General features: G+C 42.9%; 1 protein-coding gene across 1 annotated transcript in view; it reads left to right on the forward strand.

The window, feature by feature from the left end:
- Nucleotides 1-747: 747 nt before the first annotated feature.
- The window catches only part of LOC146629380 (metal transporter CNNM4-like), a 35,583-nt gene continuing 20,411 nt past the window's right edge, over nucleotides 748-15,919 (forward strand). The window contains exons 1-4 of the mRNA XM_085360052.1: nucleotides 748-2,242; nucleotides 11,827-11,970; nucleotides 12,979-13,113; nucleotides 13,394-13,563. Of these exons, the coding sequence (XP_085216178.1) occupies nucleotides 748-2,242; nucleotides 11,827-11,970; nucleotides 12,979-13,113; nucleotides 13,394-13,563 (1,944 nt within the window). The remainder of the gene's footprint in view (nucleotides 2,243-11,826; nucleotides 11,971-12,978; nucleotides 13,114-13,393; nucleotides 13,564-15,919) is intronic.

Below are 15,919 nucleotides of genomic sequence, written 5' to 3' on the forward strand. Positions count from 1 at the left end.
TGGGTGACGCTACAGGAAAGGACTTTTAACGTTATTGGCTTATTACATAACAGCTAATTAGCGAATATTAGGATCTAATAATAAATAAAGATGGCTAATAAACACTGCACTGGGAAAAAAATCCGTGACAATGCAGTGATGCAGTAATGTAATAGTCAACCTCGGAAATTATTAGGCTTTTCCACATCTTAACTGAACTGATACAGACAGCTTATGTAATTATTATCATTATACAAACGGGCTATATCCTGGCTCCACAGAGTTTGTCTCTCAGGAAATAAATAAACGTCCCCTGCATCTAGCATCCCTGGCCGGGCATCGTGCCAGCGGGATGCAGGCTGGTGCAGGATGAGGATGGAGGGCGGGGGGATGTACACAGATGCCATGTGCCTTTACATAACCGCAACTGGCTTTGGATACAATTGGATGAGAAATCGGTGGCCAGGGACAGCAGCAGCAGCAGCAGCGTCCGTCCTGCTGTGTGCCGCAGTGCCCCGAGCCCAGCGGGGAGTAACGTGGCCGGGCACTGAGGCGGGGGGAGTGTGAGTGTTGCTGCAGAAAAATGATAGCGAAGCGTCACCAGGAGCGTGTGTGACCTGCAAGGAGCGTGAGTGTGTTTGTTTATCAGCTCTACATGTCGCTGTCCGGCAGTCGGTGTTAATGTGTGTATGTGTCCGTGTATGAGTGAGCGTATGTGAGAGATAGCGGGAATGGGGGGAGAGGGAGGAGCTGCTTGGACATGAGTAAATGACGTCAGCTCCCAGGTCGCCGAGCACAGAAACAAACATGGCGACAGAATGGAGTGGACAGCAGGGTTACATTCTCACCGTGGTTATCTGTCTGTGGAGCGGTCGGACAGAGTTGGTGGCAGCCGCTGGGCCCGGTGTCAGCGGTGGAAGGGGAGGCGGCGGCGGAGGCGGTGGGAGTCAGGTGCTCGGCATGAGGCTGGAGAGGAGCAACAAGCCGGCCAGCACCACTGACGAGGGTGTCATCCAGGTGACCGAGGAGAGCTCCGTGCAGCTCCGGTTTTACGGGGTCCAGCTTCACTCGGGCGCCTGGTCTGAGATCCAGTTCACAGAGGTCAAGAAGGAGGAGGAGGAGAAGGGGACGGTGGTGGCGGCGGCCCGGGGCGGCAGCGGCATGATGGACGCGCTCGATAAAACTTGTGCGGATTTCACGCAGGACATCACCGTCGGGAACTTCATAAACGTGAGCAGCCGGGGCACGTCGGGACTGCTCAACGTGCACATTAAGCCGCTGCGCAAAAGCGACCAGAAGAAAGAATACGCTCTGTGCACGTTGAGCACGGACGGCAGGTGGGTGCAGCTGGGGGACAGCGATGGCCGGATGCTGGTGGTGGAGGAGAAGAAGTCGCTGCTACCCATGTGGCTGCAGGTCATCATGATCTCGTGCCTGCTGGTCCTCTCGGGCATGTTCAGCGGGTTGAACCTGGGGCTCATGGCGCTGGACCCCATGGAGCTGCGGATCGTTCAGAGCTGCGGCACCGACAAGGAGAAGAAATATGCGAGGAAAATCGAACCGATCCGCAGCAAAGGCAACTATCTCCTATGCTCGCTTCTCCTGGGTAACGTTTTGGTGAACACCACCCTCACCATCCTCCTCGATGACCTCATCGGGTCAGGTCTGGGCGCCGTGGTCGCCTCTACAATTGGCATTGTCATATTTGGGGAGATCGTCCCCCAGGCGCTGTGCTCGCGTCACGGGTTGGCTGTGGGAGCAAACACGATCCTGGTCACAAAGTTCTTCATGTTCCTTACCTTTCCTCTGTCCTTTCCCGTCAGCAAGCTGTTGGATTTCCTGCTGGGACAGGAGATCGGCACTGTGTACAACAGAGAGAAGTTGGTGGAGATGCTTAAAGTGACAGAGCCTTATAATGACCTGGTCAAAGAGGAGCTTAACATGATCCAGGGAGCCCTGGAGCTCAGGACCAAAACTGTGGAGGATGTGATGACTCCCATAGCCAACTGCTTTATGATCCAGGCAGATGCTGTGCTGGACTTCAACACTATGTCAGAGATCATGGAGAGCGGATACACGCGCATACCCGTGTATGATGAGGAGCGGTCCAACATCGTGGACATCCTGTATGTGAAGGACTTGGCCTTCGTGGACCCGGACGACTGCACAAACCTAAAGACCATCACCAAGTTCTATAACCACCCTGTGCACTTTGTGTTTCATGACACAAAGCTGGATGCCATGCTGGAGGAGTTCAAGAAAGGTGGGTGTGCATTGACATAATCTAACACCTGATGATGTTTTGTTCTGAAAATCTGCAACCTTCATATCACCAGGGACCTAAACCTGTGTGAGCTCGACAGCCCCCCCTCTCTCTGTTCACCAGCACTATTGATTAGTGGAACACCACAGCCTACACACACACACAAAGCACATTTCATCATCGGGGCACATGTTGTACTACTCTTATAAGGGGTCAGGGTTGAGCTTTTAACCTGCACACACCTGATAAGGCTGTCATGAGGGCAGTGTATGTTTATGCATTCACTTATTAAAGATTGGAGAGCTTTAATTGTCCCATGCACAACAATACAACTAGCATAGCTGCAGTATAAAATTGAAACCCAATATGAAAAGGAATAAAAAGAAACTAGACAAACACTTATTTGGATAAACTGTCATATAAATGACAGTTTATTAAAAAAAATCCATAATATGTTTCTAACATGTGAAATAAGAAGTGCATCTAAGTTAATGTTATCATTGTGTCTGCTGAATATTTCTTTCATTAATCAAGTGATTAAGTCAAACATAAGGCCTAGATTAGTGGCTACGTGGCTGTTGGCCGTTTGGTGCCACTGGCTGATTTTGCAGGGTACAAAAATTAGCAGTAAGGTACATACATACATTTTTCACTGTATGTGGAAAAAAAGTAGTATCAAGAGATAACGAGATTAGCTGTGGTCCACCCACCCAATTTCTGAAATGCTTTTCTAATTCGGTGCACATCTGAATATTTGATGGTTTTCCCTTCATCCTAGTGACCAAAATACTACCCAGAGCTTAAACCACAATAAGATGGTTACAGTCAATGTGCGCTGCTGGTGGTCTGTTTGATATCCTAGCATTTTTTTTGTAATGATGTTAGCCTGGCTCAGTGTGGAAAAAGTTATTGACCACATAAAGCTAATCTGAGAATCTAATTGAGCTTTATGTGGTGAGGGTGACACCCCCAAAGTGTTGGGTCATAAAATTGCTTAGCAATATCTTGAACCCGCAGTTCACACTGATGTAAAGAAATGCAGCAACTTGCAGTTCAGACCTAAGAAAAAGTTATCTTTTCTATTATTTTTGTTTGAAAAACATTAACAATTAATTTCTAGAAAAACTGCTGATCTTGTCCTTTTCAGTGTCAGATAAGAAGTAGGGCAGCATTTACTTTTCTTATCAGTAAATACGCATATTTAGATCATTAATGGCAATTCATTTTTGCCTTCGAATAATTCAGTATACACTCTTCAGCCACTTGGAACACTAGAAATCTAATACACAGCTTATACTTTGTTTTCCAACATTTTAGTTCTTATGTCATATTCAGATATATATCAATACATTTTAATATAAGAAACAACAGTAAAAGGTCATGTTTCTGCTGTTATATTTTTATAACCGATAAATCTGTTCATTCTATATTTTTGCAGAGAACTGACACATCTCTATGCTATAAGAGTGCAGTTTCCTTGATTTCAATTATATCCACCCCTCATTTGTTCCAAGACACCATGATTGTTATGACAAAAATCTTCATTTAAGCCTTTGCAGTGGAACTTAATGACTCCCATGGGTGATGTCATGGTGGCTATCTCCATCTTTTCTGTTCATGAAGAATATGCCAAACTTTAGATGTTCTTAACATTTTATCCATTTTCAGTCATTTTTGGTTATTCTGGTAACATTCTGGCTGTCTGTCAGGGTTATATTGTTGATTGTCATTTATGCTTAGAAATATTTAACCATATATGCTTAGAGGTGTATAATCGATTGTGTAGTGATAGGATGTGTGATCCTTAGTAGTCTGCAAAGACTTTGTGTGCATTCCAGAGTGTTCTGGCATACACACTCACACCCTAGGGTCATGAGAGATCTCGTATCTTCTCTTACTGATATTCTGACCCCACAGTTGGCCATATTATTTTGCAAATTATTACATTAAAATGCTCCAGAAGGGATAGACAGTGCAAAGATAGTGTAGAGGACCAGTTCATTGACTCCAATCAGGTATAACTGATCCCGATCAGTTATACCTGATACCCAAATTAGCCACACCACTCCAGCATCCAAATGGATATATTGGGTTTTTTTTCTTTTTTAATGTCACCCACAGTACATTTGTTATGAAGGAGGAAAGGGTTCATAAAGGACAAAACCATTTTTATGCTAAATAGTAAAAATGCTTTTGATAATGTAAAGTTGGGTATCAACCTCAAGTTACTTCTAGAGGAACTGCAGTTTTTGTCACTTCACATTTACTTCATTTTTCACCCCAAAGTGAACATACTTGAGCTGTGCAAGTTTGCATATAAGCACAGCTCAGTGATAAAGATAAAGCAGAATCCGCACCATTTAAAACAATGTCAGCAAAAGTTAAAAATGAATTTGTGGCAGGGCTGTGATGTTAGATTGCATTGAATCTGCCTAGTAAAGTGGCTTTAAGTGAATGTAAAAGTAATTTTTAAAAAATGGGGAAAAATCAAGAATACAAATGTCACCATCAGAAGCATTTCAGCTTACCAGAAACGACAAACTAAAATATTTATAATTGTGTGCTGCAATGACTTAAACCTAAGTGGCCACAAGTTACTCCTTTAATTAAATCTGGCTGTGGATACCACTGATCATCTCTAGTCAGAGATCATCTCTAGCCTAATCACTCAAATCATCTGATTTGTGCTGTTTGATGGGACGAAAATCGGCACGTTCAGCCGTACAGGAGTAGTGCCAGAAATCCACTGATATACACACCTTGAAAGCTGAGCTTAATATCATAACAGCCTTGGCGCTGCAGCTGATTGTGATGGTCTTGCAACATATCAATGTGGTTTTTTTCCCCAGAGACATTAAAAACATTGCATTTCATTCTTTGACATTACATTTATAAGACTGTAGATATGAAAAGAACTACATTATGAAGCTCAGTCATTGTGGAACTGGCTGCATGCCTCATTTCCACCTGCTGCGAGATCGATCAACTTTAGACCAGACAACAAACTACGGAGGCTCCGGAAAAGTGCAATCAAACGATGAGTTTTATTATCACAGGAGAACAACCAACCATCAGCATACGGAATGGGTTGCTCTGACAAGAATACATTGGGTTCTGGTTTTATAGGATAAAATATCACACCTACGTCAATACAGTTCAAAAATACATGGTGACAGACGGGCAAAAGTTCAACCCGTGCAGACAAGGGTACATCACGTACACTTCTAATAACCATACACTGACATATTACTTCTCTTTTCTACATTACTTGCCTTTTAGGGTAATAACTTCAGGTCTCAGCATCTCTGAGAGCTAATAATGGACCCTCGTCCTTAATCACTAAGTAGAGTCCTTTGCAGCCAGTCTCAAACTGAAGCAGAAGACGCTTAGGCCTTCGCTCAGACCTGCTACTAGATTAATATGTGTATCGTAAGCGTGCATGCAATTAACCTGCTATGTTCTCATCTCCCCTCAGCATGTATCATCTGGACACTCTCACCAGTGAAGCTTAAAACCTTCTAGAATGGAACATCAACTCTAACCAAGCACATTTATGCATTGTGTATAAAATGAACTCAACCTGTAAAAATAGAAAGGTCAATGTGATGACAGACATATTCAATGCAATATAAACCCTGTAGGAAATATTACTGATAAATGATACTGTGAAACATGTTATTAATACATTCTTCATAAGGCAAATTATATGGTAGCAATAAAAGAATCTCTGAATCCCAACACACCCCAAATTGCAAAAGAATTAGTGTAATTTCAGCTGTCATTGCAAATAAGCATCACCTTCAGCTGTGGCTTTTTATAGCATCAAAGCCCAAGTCCTGCATGCATGATGCATAAGCCTAAATAAAGTGCCATTTGTCAAATTACCATGATAATAGCAAAACAGGAAATCAAGGTCTCCATAGTATTTTAGGCAATCTGATGTCAACAATTCAGTTTAAAAAATTGGATTTTTATATTTCAGCCCATTAATCTTCAACAACATGAGCACATTTTTGATGAGAGACACTTTTTGTTTAAGGTTAGAAACTGAACTTGTCTGCTAAAAATGTGCTGCAAGGAGATGGCGTTCAAACCTTCTGTGGGGGGTGGGACTGATGGTGGTAGTAGTGCTGTCTGATGTATGAGTCATGTTTTTGGCTGCTGGCTACCACATTGCTAGGACTGCACACTACAGTGCTAGCAGTCGTGGCTTTGTTTGGTCATGGTAGGCTGTCTTTATGATGGGTCATAAGAGACTAATTCTCACTTTAATAGTTTCATAGTTCCAGGTGAAATATTTTGAGTGGGAGGGAATAATTTATGGGAGCTTGAAGCAAATTAGTGAAGCATCTGTGGTTTTGTGAGTTACCCAGTGGTCTATTTTCCTACCTTTACAAGTGGGTACAAGTGGCAGGAATGAACTTGCTTTGAAGGGTGCCTAGGCTCAGCATTAGAGATCATCAGGAAGGGCTCAGAGTAGAGCTGCTGGTCCTCCACAGTGAAGGGAGTCAGTTGATGTTGTTCAGGCATCTGTCTAGGAAGCCTCCTAGGTAAGGTGTTCCAGGCATGTCCAAGTAGCAGAAGACCCTGTGACAGACCCAGGACATGCTGGATGCGAAAACCTCTGTCTCCCCAGGCGTGGAGGAGGGAAGTGGGCATCTCTGCTTAAACATGTCAGAAGAAAATTGAGGGATAATTTTTTTTTTTTAAATTTTAGAATCATTTCTTAACACAGAACATTTTTTAAAATGTTTTTAAAGCACATGTAGGAAGAAGAAAGCTGTTTGATAGAAATCTTGATGTCAAAGTCATTTTTTTTGCCTCATGGGGCAAATGTTTGAATCTGTTGGCTGAAGCTGCTCACTATTCAAACTACTGATGATATATTGATGCACTGAAAGCACTAAGCCTCAAACAGTGGCTGTTTGAGTACATGAAGAACTATAAATTATATAATATATTTATATGTATGCCGTGAATCATTCAGTCATATTCAGGCTCTTAACACCAGGGATAAACCAGTGTCATGTCTACACGTAATGGACAGCTTGGCAATTAATCAATTTTAAATTAAATTATTAGGCACCTTGTTGCTTGGGGCCTTTTGCAAAAGCACATACGGTAAGTTGTTTCCTTGTATTTACTGAAACTATAAAACTTGTGAAAGATAACAGTTTCACAGGCATGCAATAGTATTTTTGTACCATTAAGATCTCAAAAAGCTATTAGCCCAAAATCTGGCATATCTCAGCATGGCATGCAGAGTGTCCTGACAGAGGACCTGAGAGATACATCAGCCTATGGTGTCAAGGTTGCTGGTGAAAGAGTGGCTTTCAAGAAGCTATACTTAAGGATGGGAAATGGAGAGAAAAAGCTGAGGTATGCCATTACACTAGAAATGGATTGAAATTCAGTGGTAACAGGTTTATGGAGTGATGAATCCAAATTTGAAACTTTTGGTTCAAGTCACACAGAGGAAGTTAGAAAAGAAGTACCACAGTGAGTGTCCACAGACATCTAGAAAACATGATGGAGGTTCTTTCATGGGTTGGGGTTGCATTTCAACAAGTGGTATTGGGAATATGGTCAAAAGTACAGTCCCAATTAAAATAAATTAAAAATTTTGCATGGTGGTAGAGCTTCAACATGCAACAAAAAGAAATGGGAGTGAGACAAAAAAAATTTTGAGCATTTTACAGCTGATCAAAAGTTTAAGATCACATGCCTTTAAAAGGCCAAATCTGTGCAAAAATGTGGATTAATTGTCATTTTCTGTCAGGTAGTCACACTGACATTCTCATTGCAAAGGCAAAAAAAAATTTCCCTTTTTGAATGTGTTCGGTTGTTGAACTGCATAAGCAGTTTCTCTCACAGTGTGCCATCACTGCTGAGGTGGGACGCATTAAGACAGTCATTTGGAATTCCTTAAATGATCCGGAGGATTATGGAACAAGAAAGTCAAGTGGAAGACCCCCAAAAATTTCAGTGCTGGTGTCTTGACAGACAGCCACTGGACGATTCTCGACCCAAATTAAAGCCGTTACTGGTGCAGGCTGCAGCCCAATAACCATCAGATGGCATCTGAGACTGAAGGGCTTCAAAAACAAAAAACGTCTTCAAAGGCCTCGTCTCCTTGAACTCCCACAGAACCGACAGTTTGGACTTTGCAAGAGAGCAACAAACATGGGATATTGGAGGTTGAAGAAAGTTTTATTCTCTGACGATAAAATTTTTTACCTTGATGTTCCTGAATGTTACCCACCCCAGCCCGCCACCTCTCACCATGGGGAAATTCCAGACTGAGACAGAGTCCAGCCCCTCTCCAGGAGGCTGGTTCCAGAGCCCAGGCCATGCGTTAAGGTGAGCCCGACTATATCTAGCCGGTACCTCTCAACCTTACACACTAGCTCAGGCTCCTTCCCCACCAGAGAGGTGACATTCCATGTCCCAATAGGTACCGACATGCAAAGCGGAATGCGGCGCGGGTGGTGGCTGAAGCAAAAACTCGGGTCTAGGAGGAGTCCGGAGAGGCCATGGAAAAAGACTTTCAGGCTGCCTCGAAGAGATTCTGGCAAACTGTCAGGCGACTCACTAGGGGAAAGGGGTGTTCTACCTGCACTGTGTATAGTGCGGGTAGAGTGCTGTTGACTTTGACTGAGAAAGTTGTTGGGCGGTGGAAGAAATACTTCGAGAACCTCCGCAATCCCACTGGCTCGTCTTCCGTTGCAGAAGCAGAGTCTGGGGATGAAGGGGATGACCCGCCAATCTCTGGGGGCGAGGTCACTGAGGCAGTTAAACAACTCCTTGGTGGCAGAGCCCCTGGGGTGGACGAGGTCTGCCCAGAGTTCCTGAAGGCTCTGGATGTTGTAGGGCTGTCTTGGTTGACACGTCTCTACAATGTTACGTGGAGATCAGGGGCAGTACCCCTGGACTGGCAGACCGGGGGTAGTGGTCCCCATCTTAAAGAAAGGGGACCGGAGGGTGTGTTCCAACTACAGGGGAATCACACTCCTCAGCCTCCCTGGGAAAGTCTAAGCCAGGGTGCTGGAGAGGAGAGTCCGTCCGTTAGTCGAACCTCGGAAACAGGAGGAACAGTGCGGTTTTCGTCCTGTTCGTGGAACACTGGATCAGCTCTTTATCCTCTTGAGGATGCTTGAGGGTGCATGGGAGTTTGCCCAACCAGTCTACATGTGTTTTGCGGACTTGGAAAAGGCATTTGACCGTGTCCCTCGGGGGTCCTGTGGGGGGTGCTCCAGGAGTATGAGGTGTCTGGCCCATTGCTACGGGCCATTCAGTCCTTATACAACAGTTGCAAGAGCTTGGTCCGCATAGACGGCAATAAGTTGACTCGTTCCTGGTGAGTGATGGGCTCTGCCAGGGCTGCCCTTTGTCACCCATTCTGTTCATAATTTTTATGAAATTATAATTTTTATGAACGGAATGTCTAAGTGTAGCCAAGTGGGAGAAGGCTTTCACTTGGGTGGTCTCAGGATTTCATCTCTGCTTTTTGCAGATGATGTGGCTCTGTTGGCTTCATCAGGTGATGGACAGCTTGCCTTGGAACGGTTCGCAGCCGAGTGTGAAGCAGTGGGAATGAGAAACAGCACCTCCAAATTTGAGGCCTTTGTCCTCAGCCGGAAAAGGGTGGAGTGCCCATTCCGGGTCAGGGACGAGTTCCTGCCCCAAGTGAGGGAGTTTAAGTATCTCGGGGTCTTGTTCACGAGTGATGGGAGAAGAGAGAGGGAGATCAACAGACCAATTGGTGCAGCGGCTGCAGTGATGCGCACACTGTACCTGTCCCATGTGGTGAAAAGAGAGCTGAGTGTAAAAGCGAAGCTCTCAATTTACCAGTCGATCTACGCCCCTACCCTCATCTATGGTCACGAGCTGTGGATAGTGACCGAAAGAACGAGATGGCGAATACAAGTAGCGGGAATAGGGTGGCTGGCGAGAAGTTCGTCCATTCGGGAGGGGCTCAGAGTAGAGCTGCTGCTCCTCCATTTCGAAAGGAGCCAGTTGAGGTGGTTTGGGCATCTAACAAGGATGCCTCCTGGGCGCCTCCTGGGTGAGGTTTTCCGGGCATGTCCCACCGGGAGGAGGCCCCAGGGCAGACCCAGGACACGCTGGAGAGATTATATCTCTTGGCTGGCCTGGGAACGCCTTGGTGTTCCCCTGGACAAGCTGGAGGAGGTGGCTGGGGAGAGGGAGGTCTGGGCTTCTCTGCTTGGGCTGCTGCCAACGCGACCCTGCCGCGGATGAATGGATGGTCCCGAATGTTTCCAACGTTATTGGCATGACTGGAGGTGTGGAGGTGTGGTCCAAAACTTTTAATCAGCTGTATAGCAGCCTGCTTCAGTGTAAGAGTTGTTTTCAACAAATTGCATGCTCAAAAAATGTTTTTTCTCTCTCCCATTTCTCCTTGCTGCATATTGAGGCTCTACTTGGAACCTTGTTAAGATCCAAGCATGCATAATATGCTTTTTTCTTTTTGTTGTTGTCATTTTTCGTGTGGTCTTAATCTTTTGATTTGGGCTGTATCATCAGATTTTAATCTACCATGCAATACGAACTGGAAAGTGTATGATGGGCAACTGCTTCGGTTTTCAGTATGAAAATTATCCAAAAGATATTGTCAATGCAGTAAATGCATAACCTGGACATAAAAACACACAACACTTCAGTAAGTCACTGTGCCTGTTTCCTTGCAAAATATAAAGAAGTAATGGGTTGCTCAAGACCTTTTCAAAGCAGATCAGGTGAAAAAGGCTGGGAATGAAACACTGTTTAAAGGTTCACCACTGGAGTTGATGAAACCTATTGAAACAAAATAAATGTTTTCTTGCTGAAAATGGACGTTTCTGTTTCTTTTACTTCATACAAATCAGTGAGCACCATGGAGGCCAAAAGTAGATAGTGCTTCTGCTTCTGCTGGTGTTTGATGACCATGAACTGTGACAGGTTTCCATCCTGCTGACCTGATAATGTTTTTACTTAACTCTTACTGGCAGCCATTGCTCATCATGTTGTATCAGGTTTAGTTGTTTGCACACAGTGCTGCATGCAGTCGGTGCATGTGGGGAGTGTTGTGAGAACAATGCAGAGTCATGAGTGCAATAATGCTTTGTGTCCTCTTGTTATATACCTCTTTCTACTTAGCTTCGTTCTCCTCCTGCCTCTCTCTCTGTCTCACTTCTCTTTATCTCATTCTGGCAGTCCTTCCAACTCTTTTCTCTTCAAAGCTCTTAGCCTAGTCTGGGCTATATTAAGGCATGAGTCTGCCCTCTCATCAGTCAGGATAAATCCACTGACAGATCGAATAGCAGTGTGACTTTTGTAAAACAAAAAAGGATGTTTTCTTGTAGCAGGAGCTAAATCTGTCTAAAGGCTAGATGCTGAAGTTAAAGATGCAGCAGCTGCACTGAAACTCGCTAACTTCTTCTCCTCTGTCGTGTTTGATGCTGCCCCACTTTCATGTTAAATGATTTCTGGAAACATAGGGAATTTAAAATGATGAGAAAAATGATATGCATGTTCTACAGTGCTCTTGTTTCTCATAACCTTTAGGTGATCTGTGTCCTCACCAGGTAAATCTCATTTGGCCATCGTCCAGAAGGTGAACAATGAGGGGGAGGGAGATCCTTTCTATGAGGTGCTGGGATTAGTCACCTTAGAGGATGTTATCGAGGAGATCATCAAGTCAGAGATCCTGGATGAATCTGACCTCTACAGTGAGTCAGCTCTTGCTAATTGCTGACTGCAGCACTCACATAAATGTTATAACACATAAACACTCACTCACCGACAAAAGCACTGGTACAGTGATACAGCAGCACATGTACACAGGACCTGTACTTAGAGATGATTGCTGTGTTGTCCTACTCATAATATATATAATTGTATATAATTTAAATGTTAAATAAAATCCCCACAGCCTCCCATGTTAAAGTGTCCAACTTTATGATATTTATATTGTTAATGATCACATTAACATGACTAAGGTCTGAAAAGCTCAACCTTTAATAACTCACATGATGGAGTGTTTTTATGTCCCTAATAATTTGACTTGCTGTAAGTTGCAGACCACAAAAGTTGTTCCTTTAGTTTTAATGAGTATATTTTTAATATTTTATTATTCATTTGCCTGACACGTATTGCTTTGCGTTACACCTGTATAGCTTATGAATTCACCTTGGTAAACAAGCTGACTAGCATTACCTTATAACTTCTCAAAGTCAAAGTAAACTTTATTGTCATCTCTGCTATATACAGTACAGTACAGACGAGGCTCCAGTTCCATTCAGTGCAAAAGACAACAATAAATATAAGAAGAGAAATAAATATACGCTTAGGTACGTAAGGTAAAAGGATCAATAACAATTTAAAATTTACAATTTACAGGTTTAATGATTTAAAGTGACCAGTGTAGCAGCTTGTAAACATGAGATTCTTGAGGGTAGAATTGTCCATAGAGCAGCATCTGCATTACAAAGGCAGTGGTATGTGGAGTGCAATAGAGTCAGTTAGTTAACGGTTTGTGTGGGACACCGTAAAAAAACACTGAAATTGCCGGAGTGCTATCAGCTGGTGCCTGCTCGTGCTGCCTCCTCCTCTTTGACTTTCACCTTTCTAAGTTTAAACTTTTTTGAAATTTTAACAGAGCAAAACATGACTTTTCATTTAATTTCATTCATTTTTACTATTATTTAAACTCCTATTTCTTTTCTTTCTTGCCACAGCTGACAACAGGAACAGGAAGAAGGTGGATCCCAACAAAAGCAAACGCGACTTCTCAGCGTTCAAGCAAGAAGGGGACAGTAAGGTGAAGATCTCTCCTCAGCTCCTACTGGCAGCTCATCGTTTCCTGGCCACAGGTGATATTCACTAGGCAATAATCTTACATTTAGCCAGCACACATTTGTTTCAGTGCCACTGACTATTATCCTCTGCTGAATCACAGCCACTGTCTGTACATGCTATCTTTTAGTATGCAAATTAACAGGGCTTAAACTAATCAGCTGATTTTTATTTATTGACTGTAAAATGCTATAAAGTTATCTACTAAAAACCTCTCAGTCAATAATTAGTCCAAGGCCTGTATTTTCTGCTGTTTTAATTTGATCGTTTACAATGCCTTTTTTTCTCTCCCATTAGAGGTGAGCCTGTTCAGCCCATTCCAGATCACAGAGAAAGTCCTACTGAGGATCCTCAAACATCCGGATGTCATCCAGGAACTAAAGTTTAATGAAAATGATAAACGATCGCCACAGCACTTCCTCTATCAGAGAGGCAAACCTGTCGACTACTTTGTTCTCATTCTGCAGGTAAAAACACATTCATATAGTCTGTAGAAATGGTGACATCACCTATATGATTTGGTGGTAATCAGGAGTATGTCTGGGACTTTTGAAATACTGTTTCACTACCAGTTGGTGAGTAATTGGTGAGTGTTTGCAGACAAATTGTCATGTTCCATACAACCTATTGACAATCTCCTGAACACCAAACACCGTTTTTGATGCAGCACCATAAAATTCTTTATGACCAAGTACACTTTGGTCAAGTTCTCACAACTGGCTGTGGAATAGTCATTTTTTCCCCTAGGGCATAGGTGTCAAACTCTGGCCCGCGGGCCAAATTTGGCCCGCAGCCTAATTACATTTGGCCCGCGAAGCCATACCAAATTACTATTAGAGCTGGCCTACTGGTATTATACAGCTAGTATATATATTGTTTAGTATTAAGCTTTGCTTGTTCCATATTCAGTTTTTCAGCAAAACGTGTTTTAGTCCATAAGAAAAGATTCATTCTTATATCTGGAGGAATAAATATATTTCAATAAATATTAACATTAGCCCGCGACTTTGTTCCAGTTTTGAATTTTGGCCCACTGTGTATTTGAGTTTGACACCCCTGCCCTAGGGACTGGTGGTTCCCAGCTAGTCTCTATGAGATTTCTGCCCAAGTATGCTAATAAGTTAAAAACACTAAAGTTGCACACCACTCCAAACCTAGCTGACTAACCAAAGATAAAGTGACTGTCATTGCTAACAGAGTCTGATGGCTTTGAAGCTAGAGATAAAGCCTTGAGTTGCGCATTGGTGAAAATATTGCAAAAATATCATACACTTAGACTGATAAAGATCATTTAAGGGGTGACTACAATAACAGTATGTTTTGTGGTTTTACCACTGCTCATTCATCTTAACATCAGTCAGATAATAGGCAAAAATCTGACTCCATGTGACACTTTCACTCATTGCCTGCTTCATTTATATATCAAAAAATAAATGCACAAAGAAATGTAGAAATAAAAAATCAGAAACAATGCATGTGGAGAATGATACAGGCAGAGAAGTACAAAATCAAATGAATGAATACATAGTGTAAGTGTTCACTTCAATTCAATTGTATTCATTTAGCATCAAATCATAGTTATCTTAACGTGCTCATAGTCTCCTCAAACCACTGAAAATGTGAAAGTTTATACATTTGTAAACCAAATGTCAATTAAATTGACACTAAATAAAAAGTACTCTACATTATATTTTTGGGATTCATGATTTATTCTTTTTTGAGTCTCTTATTGATTTATCGATTCATTTATCTATTTTCATTTTGGCATAGATTTCAAGGGTCATAATGTAGTCAGACTGGATGACGTAGATTGACCTGCTTAATCTGGTGACCAACAGGTTTATCTCTGGTTGTTAGAGTGGTTGGTGGGTGTGTGTGTGTGTGTGTGTGTAGGGGTGATTTGCACACATGCAGGCTCTAAACACCTTTCGAGTCTGTACCTGACTTAAGGTACTTACAGTGTACAACAAAAGTGTGCATGCCCTTAGGAGGGTATTTGGAGAATTGAGTACGAATTCTCTATTTAGTGTTTCAAAGCAAGATGCAGATGAATACACATACGATGGCTGTGTCTGCTGTGCTGAGGCGAAACTGTTGTTAGTTTCTGTAGGCTTTGTTGTCAACACCTGAGGTGTGGATAGAGGGACTCTACATGCTCAGTGTGCAACCTGAGCAGAACTGCTCCCATTCCATCACTTGGCAATGTGTGTGTGTGTGTGTGTGTGTGTGTGTGCACGTGTCTGTCTTGGTGAGGACCAGTTTGATCCTTATACCTTGGAAAATGTAGATTTTAGCTTGTCTTTATTGACAGACCTCGTGGCGCTGCATTGAGTTTTAGGTTGGAATCAGATCAGTGCAGCATTTATGTTAAAGGTTAAATTAAGGCAGTGTATTATCGGGAGTCCTGAGAGCAAGGAAAGCACAAACGTCTATGTGTTGATTTGTTTGAGGTAAAGAGACACTGAACCCTACACTGGAGTGCCTGCGGCAGGATGTAATATTTATAGGAGGCTAAGGTGTTTCTCTTACATGCCATAAGACCCGACTCGTGGATTTTTCACTGCAGAGGCTCCAGGTCACACATGTATCACATAGACAGTCTGGTTCCTGCAGGTCCTGGAAAGCCTGAAAACCTTTTGAGGTTTTGATTTACTGCCCTGGAGGACAATCCTGGAAATAAGGGAAATAGTAAAATGTCCTGCAAAACAGGGTGTGAGGAAAGATGTTCAGCAACATGATTAAGGTAATATAGCTGGCTGAGAGTATTACTGGAAATGTGATACATTCAAAAGTGCAAAAACATTTGGGCTTTTGCATTACTAA

This window comes from Diplotaxodon limnothrissa, linkage group LG7 (genome assembly GCF_057381915.1).
Source record: "Diplotaxodon limnothrissa isolate DT_005_m linkage group LG7, D_limnothrissa_male_GT1.1, whole genome shotgun sequence".
Classification (NCBI taxonomy): domain Eukaryota; kingdom Metazoa; phylum Chordata; class Actinopteri; order Cichliformes; family Cichlidae; genus Diplotaxodon; species Diplotaxodon limnothrissa.